Source organism: Miniopterus natalensis, chromosome 13, assembly GCF_054644295.1.
Source record: "Miniopterus natalensis isolate mMinNat1 chromosome 13, mMinNat1.hap1, whole genome shotgun sequence".
In the NCBI taxonomy this organism is placed as follows: domain Eukaryota; kingdom Metazoa; phylum Chordata; class Mammalia; order Chiroptera; family Miniopteridae; genus Miniopterus; species Miniopterus natalensis.
In genome coordinates this window covers 50,820,896-50,840,233 of record NC_142093.1, presented here as the reverse complement: position 1 = coordinate 50,840,233, position 19,338 = coordinate 50,820,896, and the positions used below count along the sequence as shown (strand labels likewise).

Sequence of the window (19,338 nt, the reverse complement as noted above, 5' to 3'; positions counted from 1 at the left end):
CGGTAGGGGGCGTGCAGGATGCAGCTGATTGATATTTCACTCTCACATCGATGTTTCTCTCTCTCCCTTCCTCTCTCTAAAAGCAATAAAAAATCTTTTAAAGTAAAGAATAATTAATGGACAAGGCACAAATTCCCTTCAAGGAAGAGCAGAGGGTCCTCAGGTTACACAATGAGAAGAAATACAGATTAAAACAAAATCCAGTGTCCCATCTTATCCCATCTTCTAAAGTAGTATTTGGGAAAGGTTTTCTTGAATAGTCTGGATAGTAAATACAGGGGTGTTCCAGAAAATGCATACTCGCTTGAACAGGTGATAGCTCAATTTTGAAAATGAAATGTATTTTAATAAACACCGCCTTTATAATTATTCACAGTATATATACATTTTTGGGGGGATCCCCTATATTTTAGGCTTTGCCACCCTGTGTCAGGTGACTTCGTTGCATATCCTGTGAAACAGCTGGCAGAAATGAAATCATGAGACTTGAGGCGGTTCTGAGAGAGGAAGGGCTATTTTATAATACGTGTTATAATCATTGTAATATTACCAGCCACAATGAGAACACTTATTTTAGGTCTTTTCCTCAGGTCCTCAATTGTTGCTCCAGCAACGTGAGTAACACTCAGTAATGCTGGTGGGAACACTGGTGCGTGGCATGGAAGGAAGCAGGTACTTCCTCCTGTGGAGAGGGCCATGTGCACGGGATGCCTGAGAGCCCCACGTCTGACATTCCAGCCTCCTTACTAATGCCTGGTCCCCATCTTCACTTTTCATTTAGGTCAAGGAAGCTGATCCTCTGAGTAACGGCAGTGTCATGGTTTTTAACGCCTCCGCCTCTCCACCTCTGTATGAAGTGGAGCAGCTGCGGGCTCTGGCGAATTACAGCATCGGCATGTCCTGCCGGAATGAGATCGGCTGGTCCGCCTGGAGCCCTTGGATCCTGGCCAGCACGACCGAAGGAGGTAATTCCTGGTGCTCGGAACATTGCTCCTAATGGCCTGTGATTAGCAAGGCCTTCGCTGTGGCCTGATTTAGAGTTTAAATTTTGCTTGCTTGGTCTTTGTCTCTGGAGGAGAATTTTATGGAGGTTGGCGGTGAAAATGGGAAAGAAACTTATAAACTACATATAGGTAATATTTTCTTTTGCATAAAGTGGTAATAGCACACTCTTTATAGCATATATTATTTTTAATTAAAATATAATAATGTAAACATTGCTACTCATAGTATCAAACTCAAGAAAACTGGTGAATTTGCAGATGGCTAATGTTCACCAAACACTATGCGCCAGGGACCGTATTAGGTGCTTTACGTGCATTATTTCATTACATCCTCATAGCAGCCTTATGGAATAGGTACTGTTATCGCTGTTATCTTGCTCATAGCAAATTTCATGTACATCTTTAAACTTTAAAGAATTTTCTGTATGCCTCTAGTGATTTTGAGATTTTTTTCCTTTTCAATGAGTATTGGAATAAATATTGAAGCTCTGTTAAATTCGAGTCACACTTTTCATTCTTTCCCAATTAGAGCTCTAAATCACTGAGAACCTCCTCTGTGCCCTTAACTCCAGCCTACACAACTAGTGATCTAGTCTTAGTACAGACAGTGTGACAGCTCCAGATCAGAAATTGTTAAGGCTTAATCATTGCACAAATGAAACTCTAGTGCCAAAATTGTAAAATACCTCCTTTTCTCAAATGAGAAAGATAAACCTCTGAGAACAATTTTTATATGCTGTGTTCCATTTTCATTGAGTTCAAAATACTTTCTGATTTCTTCTTTGAGCCATTATTTAGGTATGTAACTTAGTTTTTAAATATTTGGGGGTTTTCTGGAGATCTGTGTACTGATTTCTAATTTCATTCTGTTGGGGCCAGAGAACATAATTTTGTATCACTTGACTCCTTTTAAATTTATTGAGACTCATTTTATGGTCCAGAGTATGGTCTATCTCGGTGAATGTTTGGTGTGCACTTGAACAGAACGTGTATTCTGCTCTTATTAGATGGTGCATCCTATAAATGTCAGCTTGTCGAAGTTGATTGATCGTGTTTTTCAAATTGTATCTATGTCTATCAATTCTTTAGAAAGAAGCATGGATATCTGCAGTTATAACTGTGGATTTATCTATTTCTATTTGCAGTTCTCTAGCAGGTTTTGTTTTAAGTGTTTTAAAGCTTTGTTATTCTGCACATAACTGTTTAATATTTCTATGCTCTCCTAATAAATTGACCGCCTTATTATTATAAAATTATTTTCTTTATCTTTGGTAATATTATCTTCTGTAAAGTCTGCTTTGCTGGATATTATAATAGCCATTTTAGCTTTTGATTTCATGGTATATCTTTGTTTCATACTTATTTTTAACTTATTTCTATCTTTATACAAAGTTTGTCTAATTTAGGAGCATATACTTTGGTCTTGCTTTTAATTCATTCACAATCTCTGCATTTAAATTGGGGTATTTAATTCATTAAAATATAATGTGATTATTCATATTGCTCAGAGCAAATTTCATTTACATCTTCAAACGTTAGGTTTAAATCTATCACATTTTTATTTGTTCTGTCTGTAGTTCGCTTTTTCTTTTTTCTTTTGGGTTAATTGAATATTTTTATCCTATTTTATCTTTTTTGTTTGCTTATTAGCTATAACTCTTGTTTTCTGTTTTTTTCTGTGTGTGTTGTTGCTTTAAGGTTAATAGTGTACATGTTTAACTTATCACCGTTTGCCTTCAAGTGATGTTATACCACTTCATGTATCACGTAGGAAACTTCAAATAGAATACTTCCATTTACTGATATTTGCACAACTGTTGTTATCTTACTTTTACATCTGTTATAAATCCACTACATTGTTATTATTATTGTTCAAACAAGCAATTTTTTAGGGTGACATAAAATTAGGAAAAACCTATAATTACCCATAAAGTTAACAGTTCTAATTTTACACATTTTTTGGTGTAGGTCCAAAAAAATGCAGTGTCGTTTTCCATCTTAAACACCTTCATCATTTCTTGTAGCACATATTTGGTGAAAAATCTTTATTTTACCTTTGATATGTTTCTTTTGCCTTTGTTTTTGAAAGATATTTTTACTAGGTATAGAATTCTAGGTTCACATTTTTTTACTTTCAGTACTTTAAAAATGTTGTGTCTCTGTCTTCTTGCTTGAGTTATTTCTGATAAGAAATCTGCAGTAGTCTTTATTTGTTCCTCTGTATGTTATGTATCTGCATGTATTTTGTCTCTGGTTTTCTCTTTATCGATGACTTTGAGCAATTTAATTGTGATGTGCTTTGGTATGATCTTTTTAATATTACTTGTGCTTGGGGTTCATTGAATTTCTTGGACCTATGTGTTTATGGTTTGCATCCAGTTTGGAAACATTTTAGCCATTGCTTTTTCAACTGTTTTTTTCTGTTCCCACCTCTCTTCTTAGAGGACTCCAATTACACACATGTTTGATCACTTGAGTTTGCCTCATAACTCATTGATATTCTGTTAGTTTTCCCCCCACTTTTCTGTTTTTTATTTTGCATAGTTTCGATTGTGTTTTCAGATTTACTGGTCTTTTCTTGTGCAGTATCTAATCTGCCATTAATTCTATCTAGTGTATATTTCATTTTTCACATTATAATTTTTGTATCTTGTTTGTATCTTTCATGTTTCTACTTAACTTTTGGACCATATGGAGTAGAGTTATAACTGTGTTTAACGTACATGCTAATTCTAATATCTGTGTTATTTCTAGGGTAGTTTTGATTGATTTATATTCCTGTTATGTAGAAGACTTTGCAGTTTCTTTGTGTAGCTGGTAATCTTTGATTGGATTCCCCTACATTGTGAATTTAACCTTATGGGATGCTAGATATTTTTGTATTCCTATAAGTATTGAGCTTTGTTTTGGTACATTGTTTATATATTGGGAAAACTTTGATCCTTGTGGATCTTTTAAGATTTGTGAGGCAGGACAAGAACAGTGCTCAGTCTAGAGTCAATTATTATCCACTATTGGAGACAAGATCATTATGTGTACTCTGCCCAGTGCTCCTCATTCCATTAGATTTTCCAGTCTGATAGCTGAGAACAGATATTATTCCTAGCCCTGAGGGAGGCCCAGGCACTATTATCTTTAATTCTTTCATGTGTTTCTTTTCCTGTCTCCATCCAGAGTCATCCTAGTGACTCCAGGGCCTTCTCTCGGGTATTTGTCTTTCTTGGTTTACTTCCTCACTTTCATGGAATGCATTGTCCATTAGCTACAGGGAGAGTATGTGTAAAATATTAAAACTATGGGAACTTGCATCTCTTTATGTCCTACTGGATTGATAATATTTCCTAATACAGAATTTTATGTTGGAAATTATTTTTCCTCAGAGTTTCAAAAGCATATCTGCATTGGTTTTTAACTTCATGAGTTGTTGCGGAGAATTCTGATACTTGAGTTTTCTACTTGAACTGTTGTTTAGTTTGGTTTTTAAAATACTTTCTCTCCTTAATCGTGGTGCTGTGATGCGCTATGATGTAGAATTTGTTTGTTATCGTGATAGCCTTTCAGTGGTTCTTTTGATCTAGAAATGCAAGTGCTTTGTTTTTAAGACTCTGTCTTATACATTTTTTCTTTGAAAATGTTCTCCTATTTTTCTGTCCAGAAATTGTATTAGACAGTTGTTGGACCTCTTTGCTCCCTCAGTTCTCTTTTCTCAGATTGACCTTTTTTCTTTAATGTTTAGTCTACACTTTTGGAGGCTTACTTGATTTCTAATTCTTCTGTTAAATATTTAACTTTTCTTGTCATATTTCTAATTTCAAGAGCTTTCTATTTCATTGACTTTTTCTCAGTTCTCAAGTATGAGAGTCTTTACCTATCTTTGGGCATAGTAATTATCAGGTTGTTTGTTGTTGTTTTAGTTTTCTCTAGTTCCCTCCATTGGCTTTGTCACCTCTGTACTCTTTGTCATGTGTGTTGTTTCATCCTGGACATTCATGAAGGAGGCTTCCCTGGCCATTCCTGACCTTCACCTTTCTGCACCTACTGAAGAGTCGAGAACTAGCAACTTGATTGGACACTCTGTGAGTGTGGGTGGGGTTTGTAGACGTCACTGTCAGGTGATAGGGCAAGGATCTTAAAAGTGTTTTGCTTAGCATACCCCCAAGTATTAATATTGCTTTTCTTTTCTCCGGGGACTGCTTACTTTCTCTAGAAAGAATTCTTCTGTTTGCTGCCATATGCATAGAAACATGACTGCCCATGTTCTAGCAGCCAGGTGAGGAGGACAGGTGAGGTGGAATCTTCCTCATTCAGGACACAGACTTCCACTTATTTCCCCATTTGTCAGTCTGGCCTTTCACGATGCCTCCATTCTACCGGTACCCCGAGTCCAGAGGCTTTTCAGTTCATAGAATGAGGTATCCTGTCTCCTGTGGGAATTTGGGGGAGTTCCGGCCAGGTGTGTGGGAATAGGTTAGAGGAGTTTCAAGGGCTAATGACTTCCTGATCAGACTTTCAATCTGCCGGTTTGAGTACCTGGGCCCACAGCTTCTGAGCCGCTGCAGGTGCTTTTGGGAGAATCATCTTGCTGGGTTAATTATACCTTCTTCATTTCTTTTTCATCTGTCCAATATATGTGGAAATTTCTCTTCCACTGTTGACTCCTCTTTACCTTATGAGTTTATACTGTTTTAAATTCCTTCTTGTCATCATAGGAGGTTCTTAGGAGGGGAGCAGGTATAAAGACATGTTGAGTCGGCCACATTTATCCATAAATCCTACAATAGATTTGAAAGTATGCGAGTCATTTCCTAGGTACAGCTCAGCTGTATGACATGTCCTACACTGAAATTCCTTCTAACTGCTCCTGGAATCAGCAGGGGCGAGGAAGGTTACCGTACCCTTTCGTTGTCTTTTCAGATGTATCAGAGATATATTATTTCATCTCCCTACAGGGAATTTTGGTATATATTATTCTAGTTGTCATTATTCTTTCTCTACTCAAAAAACACTTTTTAAATTTCTAAAATGGATCATTGATGCGTACTTGTTGGCAATTGGATCTTTATCTCCATTAGGGTTTTTTTTTGTATCAATACATGTGATCCACCAAATTTGTTTTCATTGGCCAGATTGTAAGTATTTCATTGGAAAAATGTATCAAAATGTATTCTATCACAATTACTGACTGAGCATTATATTTATTCCTTTTTGTTTCTGTTTGTGTTACAATGAATATAATGCCACCCACAGGAGAATTTTTGTAGATTAAATTTCCGGAAATAAAATACTTGGTCAAAGAACATACTATTTTCTGTTTTAATACAGTCAAGTTTCTCCCTCCCCAAAAAAGAATGTAGTAATAACCTTGACCTGTTTCCTAAATTACTTTGAGTGTGTATACACACACACACACACACTCACACACTCTTTCTATTCCAAAGTGCTTTAACTTTTACTCTGTGTTCTTGTGAGAGATAATAGTCATTTTGACAAAAGTGGGTATGTGATTTAGCAGAATATACTATAAACCAGAGAGTAAAAACCAGTGCTAAATGCTACATTTTACACCTAGCTCAGTAACTAACATTTGGCCCTCTGACCTCCAATAATGAAATGTCTCAGACATGTATAGTAATTTCCTGACTGATTAGTTCTGTTCAGACCATCAGTCATTTGCTTCTGGACTTTAGAGTGGTGGCTTCCTCCTGAGCTGTGCCGAGTTCCCTGCCCCGCACGTCTCACCAGATGGACCTGATCTCCATCCGGTCTGGCTGACCTTCTGTCCCCAGGTTTCTGCTGGAGATCCCTGTTCGAGGGTGTCCGCTGCGCTTCCCCTGGAGGAGTCCACACGCATCACCGCCGTGTTCCCTGCCTTCCTCCTTCCTTGTTCTTTCAGCTGGGAAAGGACTGACTTTTTACAACTCATCTGCTATCCCAGTGGTCCTTCACGCCAAAGAGGGTGGAGATCTGCTCTTCGTCTCAGTCATTTGAGTGCTTTCCTAGAACATTCGAACATCAAACATTCAGAGACCGAGAAGAGAATGCGTCTGTGTGCTTTTCTTTTCAGCCCTTAATCTTTCTCTCCCTGTCCTTTTTAGCCCCGTCGGCAGCACCTCTGAACGTCACTGTGTTTCTGAATGAATCTAGTAACGAGATGGACATCAGATGGACCAGGCCTCCCATAGAGCGGCAGGACGGGGACCTGGTGGGCTACCGGATATCCCACGTGTGGCAGAGCGCCGACGCCTCGGTGAGTCTGGGCGCCAGCACAGTGCGCGTCTCCTGTCGCCGGTTGAGTTCTGTTTCAGAAGCTCTCCTTTTGTTGTGAGATTGCCAGGTGTCACTGAGTTAGGCAAGGCACCTCTCAGCGGGATATGAAGAATGTCTTAAAAATTGGAGGTCACTGAAAGTTATAAAATTCCAAGGAATCGTTCATCTGTTCGTTTATTTTCTCAGTACATCTGTGCTGTCACCCGAGTCTCGCCTTCGGGGAACTTGGGCTCTTGTAGGAAGATGTGTGAACTACCCAGATAAGCACAGCAGAGGGTCGAGAAGCTACAGGGCTTAGCAGGCCAGCATTCATAGCCTCTTGGGGTTCCAGGGGACACTTTTCTGAAGAAGACTCAGGGAAGAACCTGGCCGCACAGAATAGCAAGGGGCAACCAGACTCTGAAGGAGAGGGCTCAGCAGGCAACAGGCCGTCTTGACACAGCTCCATCGGAGCAAAATTAGACACAAATCTCAACCAACCAGAGCAAAGCCGTTGCCACTCGCAGCACAGCAGACAGCAGGAGCACCAGCCTGGTGGCGCAGGTTCCCTGCCCCCGAGCTCCAGGGAGCCGTGCAGTGGGCCCCGTGGTGGGCTGTGTCACTGAGGGTCCTCGGGTCAAGAGCTCGGCACCCTGAGCATTGAGAACACACAGCCCATGCTCGGTGCAGGTGCACGGTGGTCTCGCTGCCATCACACTGACCAGCTTCACTGGCGACGTGACCAGCCCGTGTGGCTCAGGGTCAGGGGTGGTTAGGCCTTGCAGTTTGTCCTGCTCAGCAGTAATATGCGGGGATGCTCAGGACCATGCAGATGCCTCTCCGGTAAAGTGGTACTTGATCTGGGCTTGGAATAATCTTGACAGGTGACAATTGGAGGGCTTCCAGATGGAGAAAGATCACAGGAGACCAGGCATCATGTGACAGCTTTGGGAGATCACGGCTCACTCAAGGCCCTGGAACGTGAATGCTTTCAAGGGTGTGTTCTGAGGGAAGCTGGACCAGAGTCATAACCATGTGTGCAGGGCCCTGGACGTTGGCCGAGGTGTTAGATAAACTTTGGCAGATGGCAAGGGAGCCAGTGAGAACCTTGAACTTAGGAGTCCAGTTTAAGAGTTGTATATTACGAAGATGGCTGATATGACTATTAACTTTTACAAATAAGAAAATGGAGTTTGTTAAAAGTAACCTTCAAATCTGCCGTTTTCCATCAGAGCGTACGACCAACTGGCAGGTCACTCAGCAGCTTCTCCTGCTGATCACTGAGAATGTGGAGAGGAGCCTGCACCACCCAGCGGTGTGACAGGGCCGGGCACACTGGCTGGGAAAGGAGGGCCAGTGTCGGGAAGGGCCCCCTCAGCCCTGAAGGCAACCTTGATTGCTCCCCACAAGCTCCTGATTTAAATATTAATCTCATCTAAAAATAACATTTTATAGCAACATCCAGCTGAGCGTTTGACCACGTATCTGGGTGCCACTGGCACATAAAATTAACTATCAGAATTGTCAGTGAGTGTTGATTAATAGTCCGTGCTGGGAACTGGGGGATGGCAATGTGTCAGGATATCAGATAGCCCCTGCCTTATTGATGAAGATGGCAAGATCCTATGTGGTTCAGTAAGGACTATTTGGTATAAATAGTAGTTTCATTGCACAATAGCAGACAAAAAGCAGAAGGGTCTATGTGAGAACCCGTGACTGTCTCCCTAAGTACTAGCCATGCCCTTCCGGTGGGAGTGACTTTTTAGGCCTGACTTCAGTCAAGCCAGAGGGACATCCTGGCTTGATTGCTGTGAGGTGTAAAGATCATAGCTGTGGTGGGAACACTTGATCGAGGACAGAAGTGGGGGATGCAGCTGAGTGGTGAGGCCTGAGTGGGAGAGGGGGGCAGGTCCCATACAGGCCCCATTCTTGCTTGGGAGAGGAAGCGGGCCGAGGGGATGCGGACTTCTTTGTGATGGGGCGGACACACTGGGTTCGCCACCAGGACTGTCTCTTACCGCCGTCCTGGGGAGCCTCCTTGTTTTGTGCTTCACATTCCCGATCCATGTAACCCTGATGGTGGGTCAGAGTTTGGCATCCTTGGGGCATTCGTGCAGGGCATCACATGAAAGAAACACAGCTTCTTGGCAGGAGAGCGGGATGGGGAACAGCTGCATCCACTGCTGATGTCCCCCAGCTCGTTTCAGTCCTTTTCAATCTCATGTCATCCAACTTTTACCAAAACTACTGCTTCCCAATAGGACAGCTGAGACATTTCTTTTCTTTCGTGGCCTCGGTTTACCTACCAGGAAGCGCAGACTGTTGGAAGCAGTAGGAGACAGAAGAGGGCTTAGAATAGAAGCCCTCGATTTCTCAGGCCTCATAGTAAATGACTACAGGCTGTTATTTGTACCGGTTAGAAAGCTGCAGCTACAAGAGAAGGAGCCTCGCATTTCCTGGTCTTTCGTCCCAGAGCATGAGCAAGGCGCCTGTGGATTAGCTGCATTTGCACCCTGGCTGGGTCAGGGCAATCGAACCTCTAGAGAAAAGCTCCTTTTCACAGTGCTCAAGTCTTGGGATAGTACACAAAGGCACAATCGTTTTGTTTCGATTCAATGGGAATTTTTTCCTTCTTGGTTGGCAGAAGATAGTGATCATCGGCACACATTTAAGGGGCAGGTCCTTGTTTCTCCTCTGGCGTGGGTGATAGCTTCTTCTTTAGAGGGGGACTTGAGCTGAAGGGCAGGAGTGATGAAAGCCCTACGGGTGACGCAGCACAGACCCTAACGCCCTCACTGCCACTAACACTCAGCCGGGCCGTGCATTCTTGTTGCCTTTGCTCAGATCAATCTCTCTGCAGTAAGAACAGTGCTGCCACAGTTAGGGCTGTGACCTTTCCAGTCATTACTCCTTGGAGATGCTGGGTCATCCCTTGAGAAGGTCACTTGCATTGAAATCCTGCTGTATGTTGTGCTTCGTCATGGTTTTGTGAGAACAGAAGGCTCAGTGGCTCATTTCGGACAAGCTGCAACGGAAGGCAAATAAAACACAGGAACAGCCAACCCTGGGAGGAGCCTGACCTCTGCACCCTTCACCTCCGTTTCTCGAACGCCCTTCACTTCCAAGGGGCAAGATGAAGATGTGAACACACAACTTCATCTCCAAACTGTCCTTTCATTTTCATTTGTAGAAAACTGTTAGTGAAGCTGCGTCCATCTTCTTTATAAAGGCTCCAGGATTGGATATTTTTTAGAGATTCCCAGTCATGACTCTAATAAGGGTAGTTTTTTGTATACACTTTTGGAACTTTCTTGGACGTGGCCTTTTGATGGATTATTGCAGTTAGGCTGAAAACTTGATTTTCAAAGATTGTACCTTTATTATCCCACAACTGTTGTGTCCCTTCAGACTAAGAGACTCCTGATAAGTACCGTGTGGATGATCACTAGGTCTTGGTAGCACATTGACCCTTCTTTGTTCTATTTTTCTTGATATCCTTTGCCTTCCTCATAAAAACTCAAAGGTCAGGAGCAAGTACAGTCTGATCTCCTTGAAGTTGGAGTATGTGTTGCCTGTCTTTGCACCGTTTCAACGCAGGACCTTGAACTCCCTCTGTTGGTGTTTATGGTGCTGCGGATTTCAGTGCGTGGACCTGGCCAACGTCGTGACCAGCAAGAGAATTTCTCTCTCAATAGGACAGTGGTCTTTCTTTCTTTTTACTTTAAGTACTTTTTTATTTTTAATTATAGTTGATATGAAGTATTATATTAGTGATTAGACTTTATATAACTTACTAAAGGATCACCTTGATAAATTTAGATCCACCTGGCACCATACATAGTTATTAGGATATTATTGACTATATTCCCTAGGCTGTACTTGACATCCCTGTGACTATTATGGAACTACCAATTTGTATTTCTTAATCCCTTCACTTTTTTCACCTACCCTTCCAACCCCCCTTCCATCTGGAAACCATCAAAATGTTCTCTGTATCTGTGAGTCTGTTTCTGTCTGCTTGTTTGTTTTCTCTTTCAGATGCCACATATACGTGAAATCACATGGCATTTGTCTTCCTCTGACTTATTTGACTCAGCACAGTACCCTCTAGGTCCATTTATGTTGTTGCAGAAGACAAGGTTTCATTCTTTTTCGTGGCTGAGTCATACTCCATTATGTGTGTGTGTGTGTGTCACTTCTTTATCCACTCATCTACTGATGGACACTTAGGTTGCTTCCATATCTTGGCTATTGTAAATAATGCTGCACTGAACATAGGGGTGCATATGTCTTTTTGATTTAGTGTTTAGGGTATTTATCTGCAAATAAATACCCAGAAGTGGAATTGCTGGGTTCTTCTTTGTTTCTTGTTATATAGCCTTTGTTTATAGTCTATTTTGCCTGGTATGAGTATTGCTACCCCACCTTTTTTTGTTTGTTTCCATTTTCATAAAATATCTCTTTTCCATCCATTTACTTTCAGTCTGTGTTTGTCTTTTGATCTGAAGTGAGTCTCTTGTAGGCAGGAGATATGTAAGGGTCTTATTTTCTTATCCATTCAGTCCCCATGTGTCTTTTGATTGGAGCATTTAATTCATTTGCATTTAAAGTAATTATTGATAGATATGTAGATATTACCATTTTATTATTCATATTTAAATTGTTTTTTCTTCTTCCTAGAGAAGACCTTTTAACATTTCTTGTAATAACTGGTTTGGTGGTGATGAACTCCTTTAGCTTATTCTTGTCTGGGAACCTCTTTATCTGTCTTTCGATGCTAAATGATAGCACCTTGGTCGTAGGTACTTGCTTTTCATAACTTTGAATATTTCATGCCAATTCCTTCTGGCCTGCAAAGTTTCTGTTGAAAAATCAGCTGACAGTCTTTTGGTAGCTCCCTTGTAGGTAACTAATTGCTTTTCTCTTGCTGTTTTGAAGGTTCTCTTTGTCTTTAACCTTTTGCATTTTAACTATGATGTGTCTTGGTGTGGGCCTCTTTGGGTTCCTCTTGTTTGAGACTCTCTATGCTTCCTGGACTTTCATGTCTGTTTTCTTTACCAGGTAGGGGAAGTCTTTCATCATTATTTTTTCACATAGGGTTTTAATTCCTTGCTCTCTTTCTTCTCCTTCTGGCACCCCATGATATGAATGTTGATATACTTGAAGTTGTCCCACAGTCTCTTTATACTATCCTCATATATTTGGATTATTATTTTCTTTTGCTTTTCTGATTGGGTGCTTTCTGCTTCCTCATCTTCCAAATCTCTGATTTGATCCTCTAATTCATCTACTCCTCTGCTCATTCCCTATAATGGATTCTTCATTTCACTAGTATATTCTTCATTTGTGACTGGTTCTTTCTGATGTCTTTTAGTTCTGCTTTAATGTTTCCTCTCTCTTTGTTGAAGTTCTTACTAAGTTCATCTACTCTTCCCCTAAGTTCATTAAGCAGCCTTATAACCAGTGTTTTGAGCTCTGCATCTAGTAGATTTCTTGTCTCCATTTTGTTTAGTTATTTTTCAGAAGTTTTGTTATGTTCTTTCATTTGCGACATCTTTCTTTGTCTCCTCATTTTGGCAGCCTCCTTGTGTTTGTTTTTATGTGTTAGATAGAGCTGCTATGTCTCCCAGGCTTGGTAGAGTAGCCTTATGTAGTAAGTGACCTGTAGGGTCCAGTGGCACAGCTGCCATGATTATTTGAGTTGGGCACCCCAGGTGCATCCTCCATGTGGGCTGTACACCCTCCTGTTGTAGTTGAGCATTGATTGCTGTTGACACATCAATGGGAGGGATTTACCCACAGGCTAATTGGTTGCAAGGATTGGCTGCAACCACCTTGGAGGATCAACTGCAAGGGCACACTCCGTGGAGCAGGACTTACTTCAGGGCAGGGATGCCAGCTGAGTCTGCCTCCTGAGCGTGCCGTTTGTGGAGGTGGCTGGGTAGTGCTTTGATGTGGTCTGAAGCTGTCCAACAGGTGCATTGGCTCTGGGGCCTCCCTGGTTGTGCTGGCCAAGGTCAGCTGGTACCTGTGTCCTGCCCAGGGCCACTGGCATGAACTACAAAGCAATCTACAGATGGCTGCTACTGGGTTTTAAGGTGAACAGGACAGTCTTTGATGAGTGTGGACTAATGTTTATCTCATTCTCATTCTCATAAGGTGTCAGTAGACCTTCCATGAGAAAAGAATTCAGTGAATAAGTCAGTTTATGAAATATTGCATATTATGCCCTTTCTTGAAGACCCACGTGTTTACTGGCAAGTTCAAGGCTCTCATGTTCTACAGTGAAGAAATCTGTTTAACTTTGACCCGAGAATTGCCCAAAAGTTAGGCACTCAATTTGATACCTGTCATTCTTGCAGAGCTCATTGTTGTGGGACTGTGACTTTAATGCTGGTTTTACTGTGGTTAGAAGGGTGGAAGTCTAGATCAGAAGGAAGTTTCATAGCAGATTATTATGGAGAACCAACTTCTTCAAAGACCAGGGAAGCCACAGTGCACTCAAGGATTCCTTCCCTGGCCTAGTACTCTGCCTCCTGACACGCTGTGTTCCTGGGTGTTGGCAAGTGCCCCTCCCTCTTCTTTCCATCCTTCCTCTCACTCACTGTCAACGGAGGGCAAAGCATTTGAGCTGGTGTCATTTTTACAAATGAGGAATAGGTGTAGCTCTTGTTAAACAGGCCAGACAGAGGTCTCAAACACTTGAATCAAGGCTCAGTCAAGGATGGTACATTTTGCCTGGAGGAGAAACCTACAATGTGTCGAATAAATGTCATAGTTTGGGGACCAAGGCAGTCTTGAATGATACAGGACAGCCTTGAGAGATACTACAAGGTCAGTTCTGTAAGAACGACTTAGTTTTATAGTGAAGACCAAATATAGTGCATTGGGAGCACAGTGTAGGAAATAAGAAATGTCCTCTGCGCCACACCATATGCTAAGTGTTTTACATGAAGGAACTCACAAACCCTTGCAAAAACACCGTGAGGACATATTCTTCTTCTCAGTGTCTGTTTGAGGAAATTGGAGCTCAGAGATATTGAGTAACTTGCCCAGAATCACAAAGCTTGGGATTGGTAGCACTGGGACCAGAGTCCAGGTCTGGCTGACTCCAAAAGCGGTACTTTTTAGAGCCCCACCGCTCTTTTCCAGATGTCCTTGGTTTTCTTCATAACATAGTGTTTCTCATTCAAGTTCCATAGTGTGGCATCTTAGCAGAAAGAAGTAAGAACAGGACGCATTTGAAGAGTAAGGTGTGAGAGCTTTGCGTTGATACTTGTGAATTTGAACCCCTTTGAACAATCTACCTTTGTTGTTGCAACACGACAGAAACTTTTATCTGCTAGTCCTTTCCCCACTGAATGTTACTGTTCTTTGAGGCAATAAAAAGCCGTATTTTTAAATACAGTTACAAAGATAAGATTGTGCGTTCTCACAGAGTTGAAGATATTAAAGTCTTTTGATAACTGAACACAAGCACCACTGCGGTTGCCCTAACGAGCTAATGCCCATGTGAGAAACAAGATGTCATATTTTGGAAGATGTGCTCTTACATTCCCCAACAGGCTGGGTCTACGGATTTTATCTGTAAGGAAAGTTGTAATCGTGCTATACTTACGATTTCATTTCCTGAAAATGTTCTTATATTTTAAGTCCTTGAGGAAATTGGCCTGTATTGGTGAAAAGTGAAAGGTCATAAATGAGAAATAGGCAGTTAGCCAAGGCCTGTGCCCATGACCAGACCATCTCATGCCAGGAACACGGCCCCACCTTCTGTGGTCCACACCTGACACTGAGGGGGATCGTGCACATGGGGCAGCTCCTACCCATGTGTGATTTCAAGTGTCAACTTTCAGAACCAAAATTAAAATAATACCTGAGGATATGGATATGGTCACACTTCTCTTTACATATTTAGCATCAAAACAGAATGGATAAATTACATCACTTTTTTAAAACCGTGATCTTTGGAGGTTACCATTTAAAAATATTCTTAGAAAAAAAATTGCTAAACCTCCACTAAAATGTTTATCATATATCATTCTAATCACTACTTCAGAATTTATTATAATCCCATCCCTAGAATGGGATAATTTTTATGTATTTCCAAAATGTGTGACTACTGAGCGGTGCCTGGTGTCACTTCCATCCTGCTGGATTCGGCATGGTGAGTACAGCCATGGTGGGGCCATCGCCCCCTTGGGTGACATTTGCTGCAGGCCAGCCGCCATTCCAAGCACTTTACACAGATGAGCTCTTTACTCATTTAAGAGACAGGAGGTGGAAATGAAAAAGTCACTCCTCTGAAGAAAATGTTACCATTCGCAACAGCACGGATGGACCTGGGAAAGATTATGCTAAGTGAAATAAGCCAGTCAGAGAAAGACAGGTACCATATGGATTTTACTTATATGTGGAATCCAAAGAACAAAAGAAACAAACAAACAAAATAGAGACAGACTCATAGAGAACAGGCTGACAGCTCTGAGGGGGGAGGCGTCGGCGGGTGGAGGGATTGAGCAAAAGCGAGAGAACTGAACGTGGACAACAGTGTGGTGATTTCGGGGGGGGGGGCAGGAAGGGTGGAGGAGGAGGGCATAGAGGGGATAAATGGTGATGGGAAAATAAATAAAAAAGTAGATAAATAAAGTCATTTCTCTGGGTTTTCGTGGTCAGTTATAGGCCCTAAGCCAATAGATATTATGAAGTGCTCTTAGGTTTATTTCCAAACGAATAATTCTGTTGTTAGGATTTCTCTCCTAAGGATTTAATTCTTTATTTTTGTTTTGTTAATTCTCACCCAAGGATATTTTTTCCATTGATTTTTAGACAGTGGAAACGGTGGGGGGACTAGAAAGAGAAACATTGATGTGAGAGAGACGCATTGATTGGTTGCCTCCCCCACATGCGCTGACCAGGGCCGGGGATTGAACCTGCAACTCAAGTACATGCCCTTGACCAGGAATTGAACTCGAGACCTGTTTGTGTGCAGGCCGACGCTCTAGACCACTGAGTGTGCCGGCCACGGCTAGAGATTTTAATTCTTATGCATTTCCTCTTATTTTGAGCCAGTTTCTCTCATACCCAATGTCTTGTATTTGAGTCTTTGTAGACAAATAGTACCCATGTCCCTGGTCAGGCTTGGAGTCTTGTACGTTGAGGAGCTGTCAAGAGACTAGATCTTAATTATTCCAGCTCCTAAAAAGAAATGATAATCGTGAGACATGATAGAGTTGTTAACTATGGCTACAGTGGCAAAATATATGATAATATTTAAATGTATCAAATCAACATGTTGTATACCTTAAATTCATCCAATGGTACATGTCAAATATATTTCAATTTTAGAAAAAAAATAGATTTTCCATAATAAGATGCTCTGTTTCTAAGAAAGATGTTGCCTGAATAGCCCCCAAAAAATGTTAATTATTAATTTGTTTACTTAACGATAAAACCTTTGGCAAATCTTTTTGCACCAATAGAGTCCAATGGGATAGAAAACCCAAAAATTTTAAGTCTGTGTTTTCTCTTTTCATCTTTGAGGACATTCTGGGTCCGATGGTCACTGCCTGTCAGATTTAGAAACAGCCTCTGGGTGGCTGACCCAGGTTCCCCTTTGGTCACGAGTGATGGGACTGCCCTCTCCTTAAGGGCTGAGCTGGTTCCATCCTGCACGATGGTCAGAAGTGACTGGGATGAGACTGAGTGACCGGGGAATGAAGTTACCCCCATAGCAGGCTCTCTGTTCACTGGTGATCCCCTCTGTTCACTGGTGATCCGTGACGTCTGCTCCACATGACCTGACAGTTCTCTCTCTCTGCGAAGTCACATTTCCAAAATTGAGAATGACATGAGAGAGCTTCATCCCCTACAGTCCCTATTTGAACAGCCAGCCCCAGACCTGACACAGTCAGTCCTACCCCAGAGAACATCATTTGTCAAGTTTTGGAAACAGAGTAAAGTGCTGTATAAACACTTAGTCTTAGTTACTTTTTCAAAATTACCCCCCCACCCCCTGTGTGTTCACGGCTCGTTTATATGGCAGTGGCTTTTAAAACAAAAGTAAAACCAGGTTTTTGAAAATTGGGCAAATTGTGCATTTATCACACTGGTAGGAAAAAAAACAGTGTCAATACCCTCCTAAATGGAGATTTTAGTCAAACTTCTTGCAGTTGCCAGGAACAAGCCCCCTTGTACTGGTTCAGGGGAGGCTGGCAGGTGATCAGGGTCCGTGTGGCTCCTGGGCAGCACCCTGTGGTGGTGCAGAGGGGGCCTGGGGCCATCCTGCTCTTGGCATCTGGGTGCATGGGCCACATGCCCCCTCTCTTCCAGAGGCATCTTCACTGCCACCCTAAGTGCTGTGCCCTCACAACGCTGGTTCCTGCCAGCCCATCCTTCGTCCCTGCATCACTGCATCGCTGCACTTTTGTTCTGTTGGCTGTGGCCCAAGTGAGGAAGGGACGCTGTGGAAACGTGGCCACTTGCTCCTGGGATCAGGCGGAACTGTGGCGGACTAGGTGACGTGCCCCGGGCAGCTCAGTGTTTCATTTCCTTTCCTCTCTTGTCCACCCCCAGAAAGAGCTATCTGAAGAAGTCGGCCAGAACGGCAGCCATGCTCAGATTCCTGTTCACGTCCACAATGCCACGTGCACAGTGAGGATCGCCGCCGTCACCACGGGCGGGGTCGGACCTTTCAGTGCCCCAGTGAAAATCTTCGTCCCCGCGCATGGTGAGAGCCGGGCTCCCGTCCCCTGCTGGAGCAGGTCCATCCAGCACACAGATTCCCAGAGAGCAGGCTGGGGGGAGGACAGCCGGCTTAAGGCTGAAACCTAAAGACCCGTTTGCCATTGTAAAGAGACTTGATAGGATAACACACCTCAACGTGCGAGTCCTCCCACTAGTGTGACTGTGAATGGTTCTGACTGGCTGGGAGGATCGGTCCGCTCAGGGGACCTAGTTGGACTTGGTTTACTGAGTATAGTTAAATGACCTGTACCGTCCGAATGTTGGCAGTGCTGATCCTTCACTCCCTAGAACTGCTACAGTTTGTTTACTTGCTAGTGTTTGTTTTGCTGTTTTAATCAGTGCTGCTGGTCACATCATTGCCCATCCAGGCCTTGGGCAGTGAGCGTCACGAGCAGGCAGTGTTTCCTGCAGAAGCCGCCCTCAGATGGCCCTGGGCTCCCTGAGCTGAGCGCCTGGCCCTGCGTGCCGGCTTCTGCGTGGTGTTGCAGTGTCCTTCAGCAAAAAGTTGCCGCCACGGTGCCCCACGTGGCCCAGACGCTGTGCTTGCTTCATAGATGAGGGGAGCAGGCTTTGTTCTGATTATCAGTGACCTGTGCAGTTACAAGTCCTTGCAAACATGGTCTTTGTACTCATAGCAGACAGGACTTGTGAGCAGACCAGTGAATCCCTCACGGTCTCTTCCAGTGACCCTCTCCCTTCAGTGCAGAATTGGAACCATATTACAGGTCTGGGAGCCCATAGGCTCTGTACCTGGGACCATTAGTAACTGGTGATGGGGACCCAAGGCTTGTCTGCCTGGTAGAAATGCAAAGACAATGAGATTCTGATTCTAAAGGCACAGCTTAAAAAGTCAGACTTTAAGATGACAGAGCTTTTATCTTCATATATAATAGACTTTCCAGAACTGTGAAGGGCTTTGCTATACTGGCAGTCCTTATTTTGCACGATTCCAGTACTCACACATTTCAGTTACCATCTTACATTAACTGTGAGGACTGCATAGGATATATACTTCACCACAGGCTCTTCGGTCCACAAATCCACATAAGTAATAGGCTCATCCTGACCACGACTTGTGTGCTACTTCTCAAAGTGTGTTGGTGGCTGGTCACTGATGAAAGCGTAGTAGAGAAAGGCAGTATGAGTGCTGCAGTCAGATCTGAGTTGAATGCGTGTGGAATTATGGAGGAAAGCTCACAGACCCTAGACACGCAGCCAGAGACCCAGAGAAGTCTCAAAAAGATTGTGCCCAAAAGGAGGAAGATGCTCCAGAGAGAGGTGTGCCAGCAAAGACCTTCACATGAAGGAACCCCGAGACACACTGGCGTTGAAAGCACAGAGG

General features: G+C 42.7%; 1 protein-coding gene across 1 annotated transcript in view; it reads left to right on the top strand.

Annotated features, from left to right (window-relative positions):
• Positions 1-19,338, top strand: part of MERTK (MER proto-oncogene, tyrosine kinase) — a 92,028-nt gene that overhangs the window by 51,717 nt on the left and 20,973 nt on the right. The window contains exons 7-9 of the mRNA XM_087823691.1: positions 782-965; positions 7,100-7,251; positions 17,826-17,979. Of these exons, the coding sequence (XP_087679817.1) occupies positions 782-965; positions 7,100-7,251; positions 17,826-17,979 (490 nt within the window). The remainder of the gene's footprint in view (positions 1-781; positions 966-7,099; positions 7,252-17,825; positions 17,980-19,338) is intronic.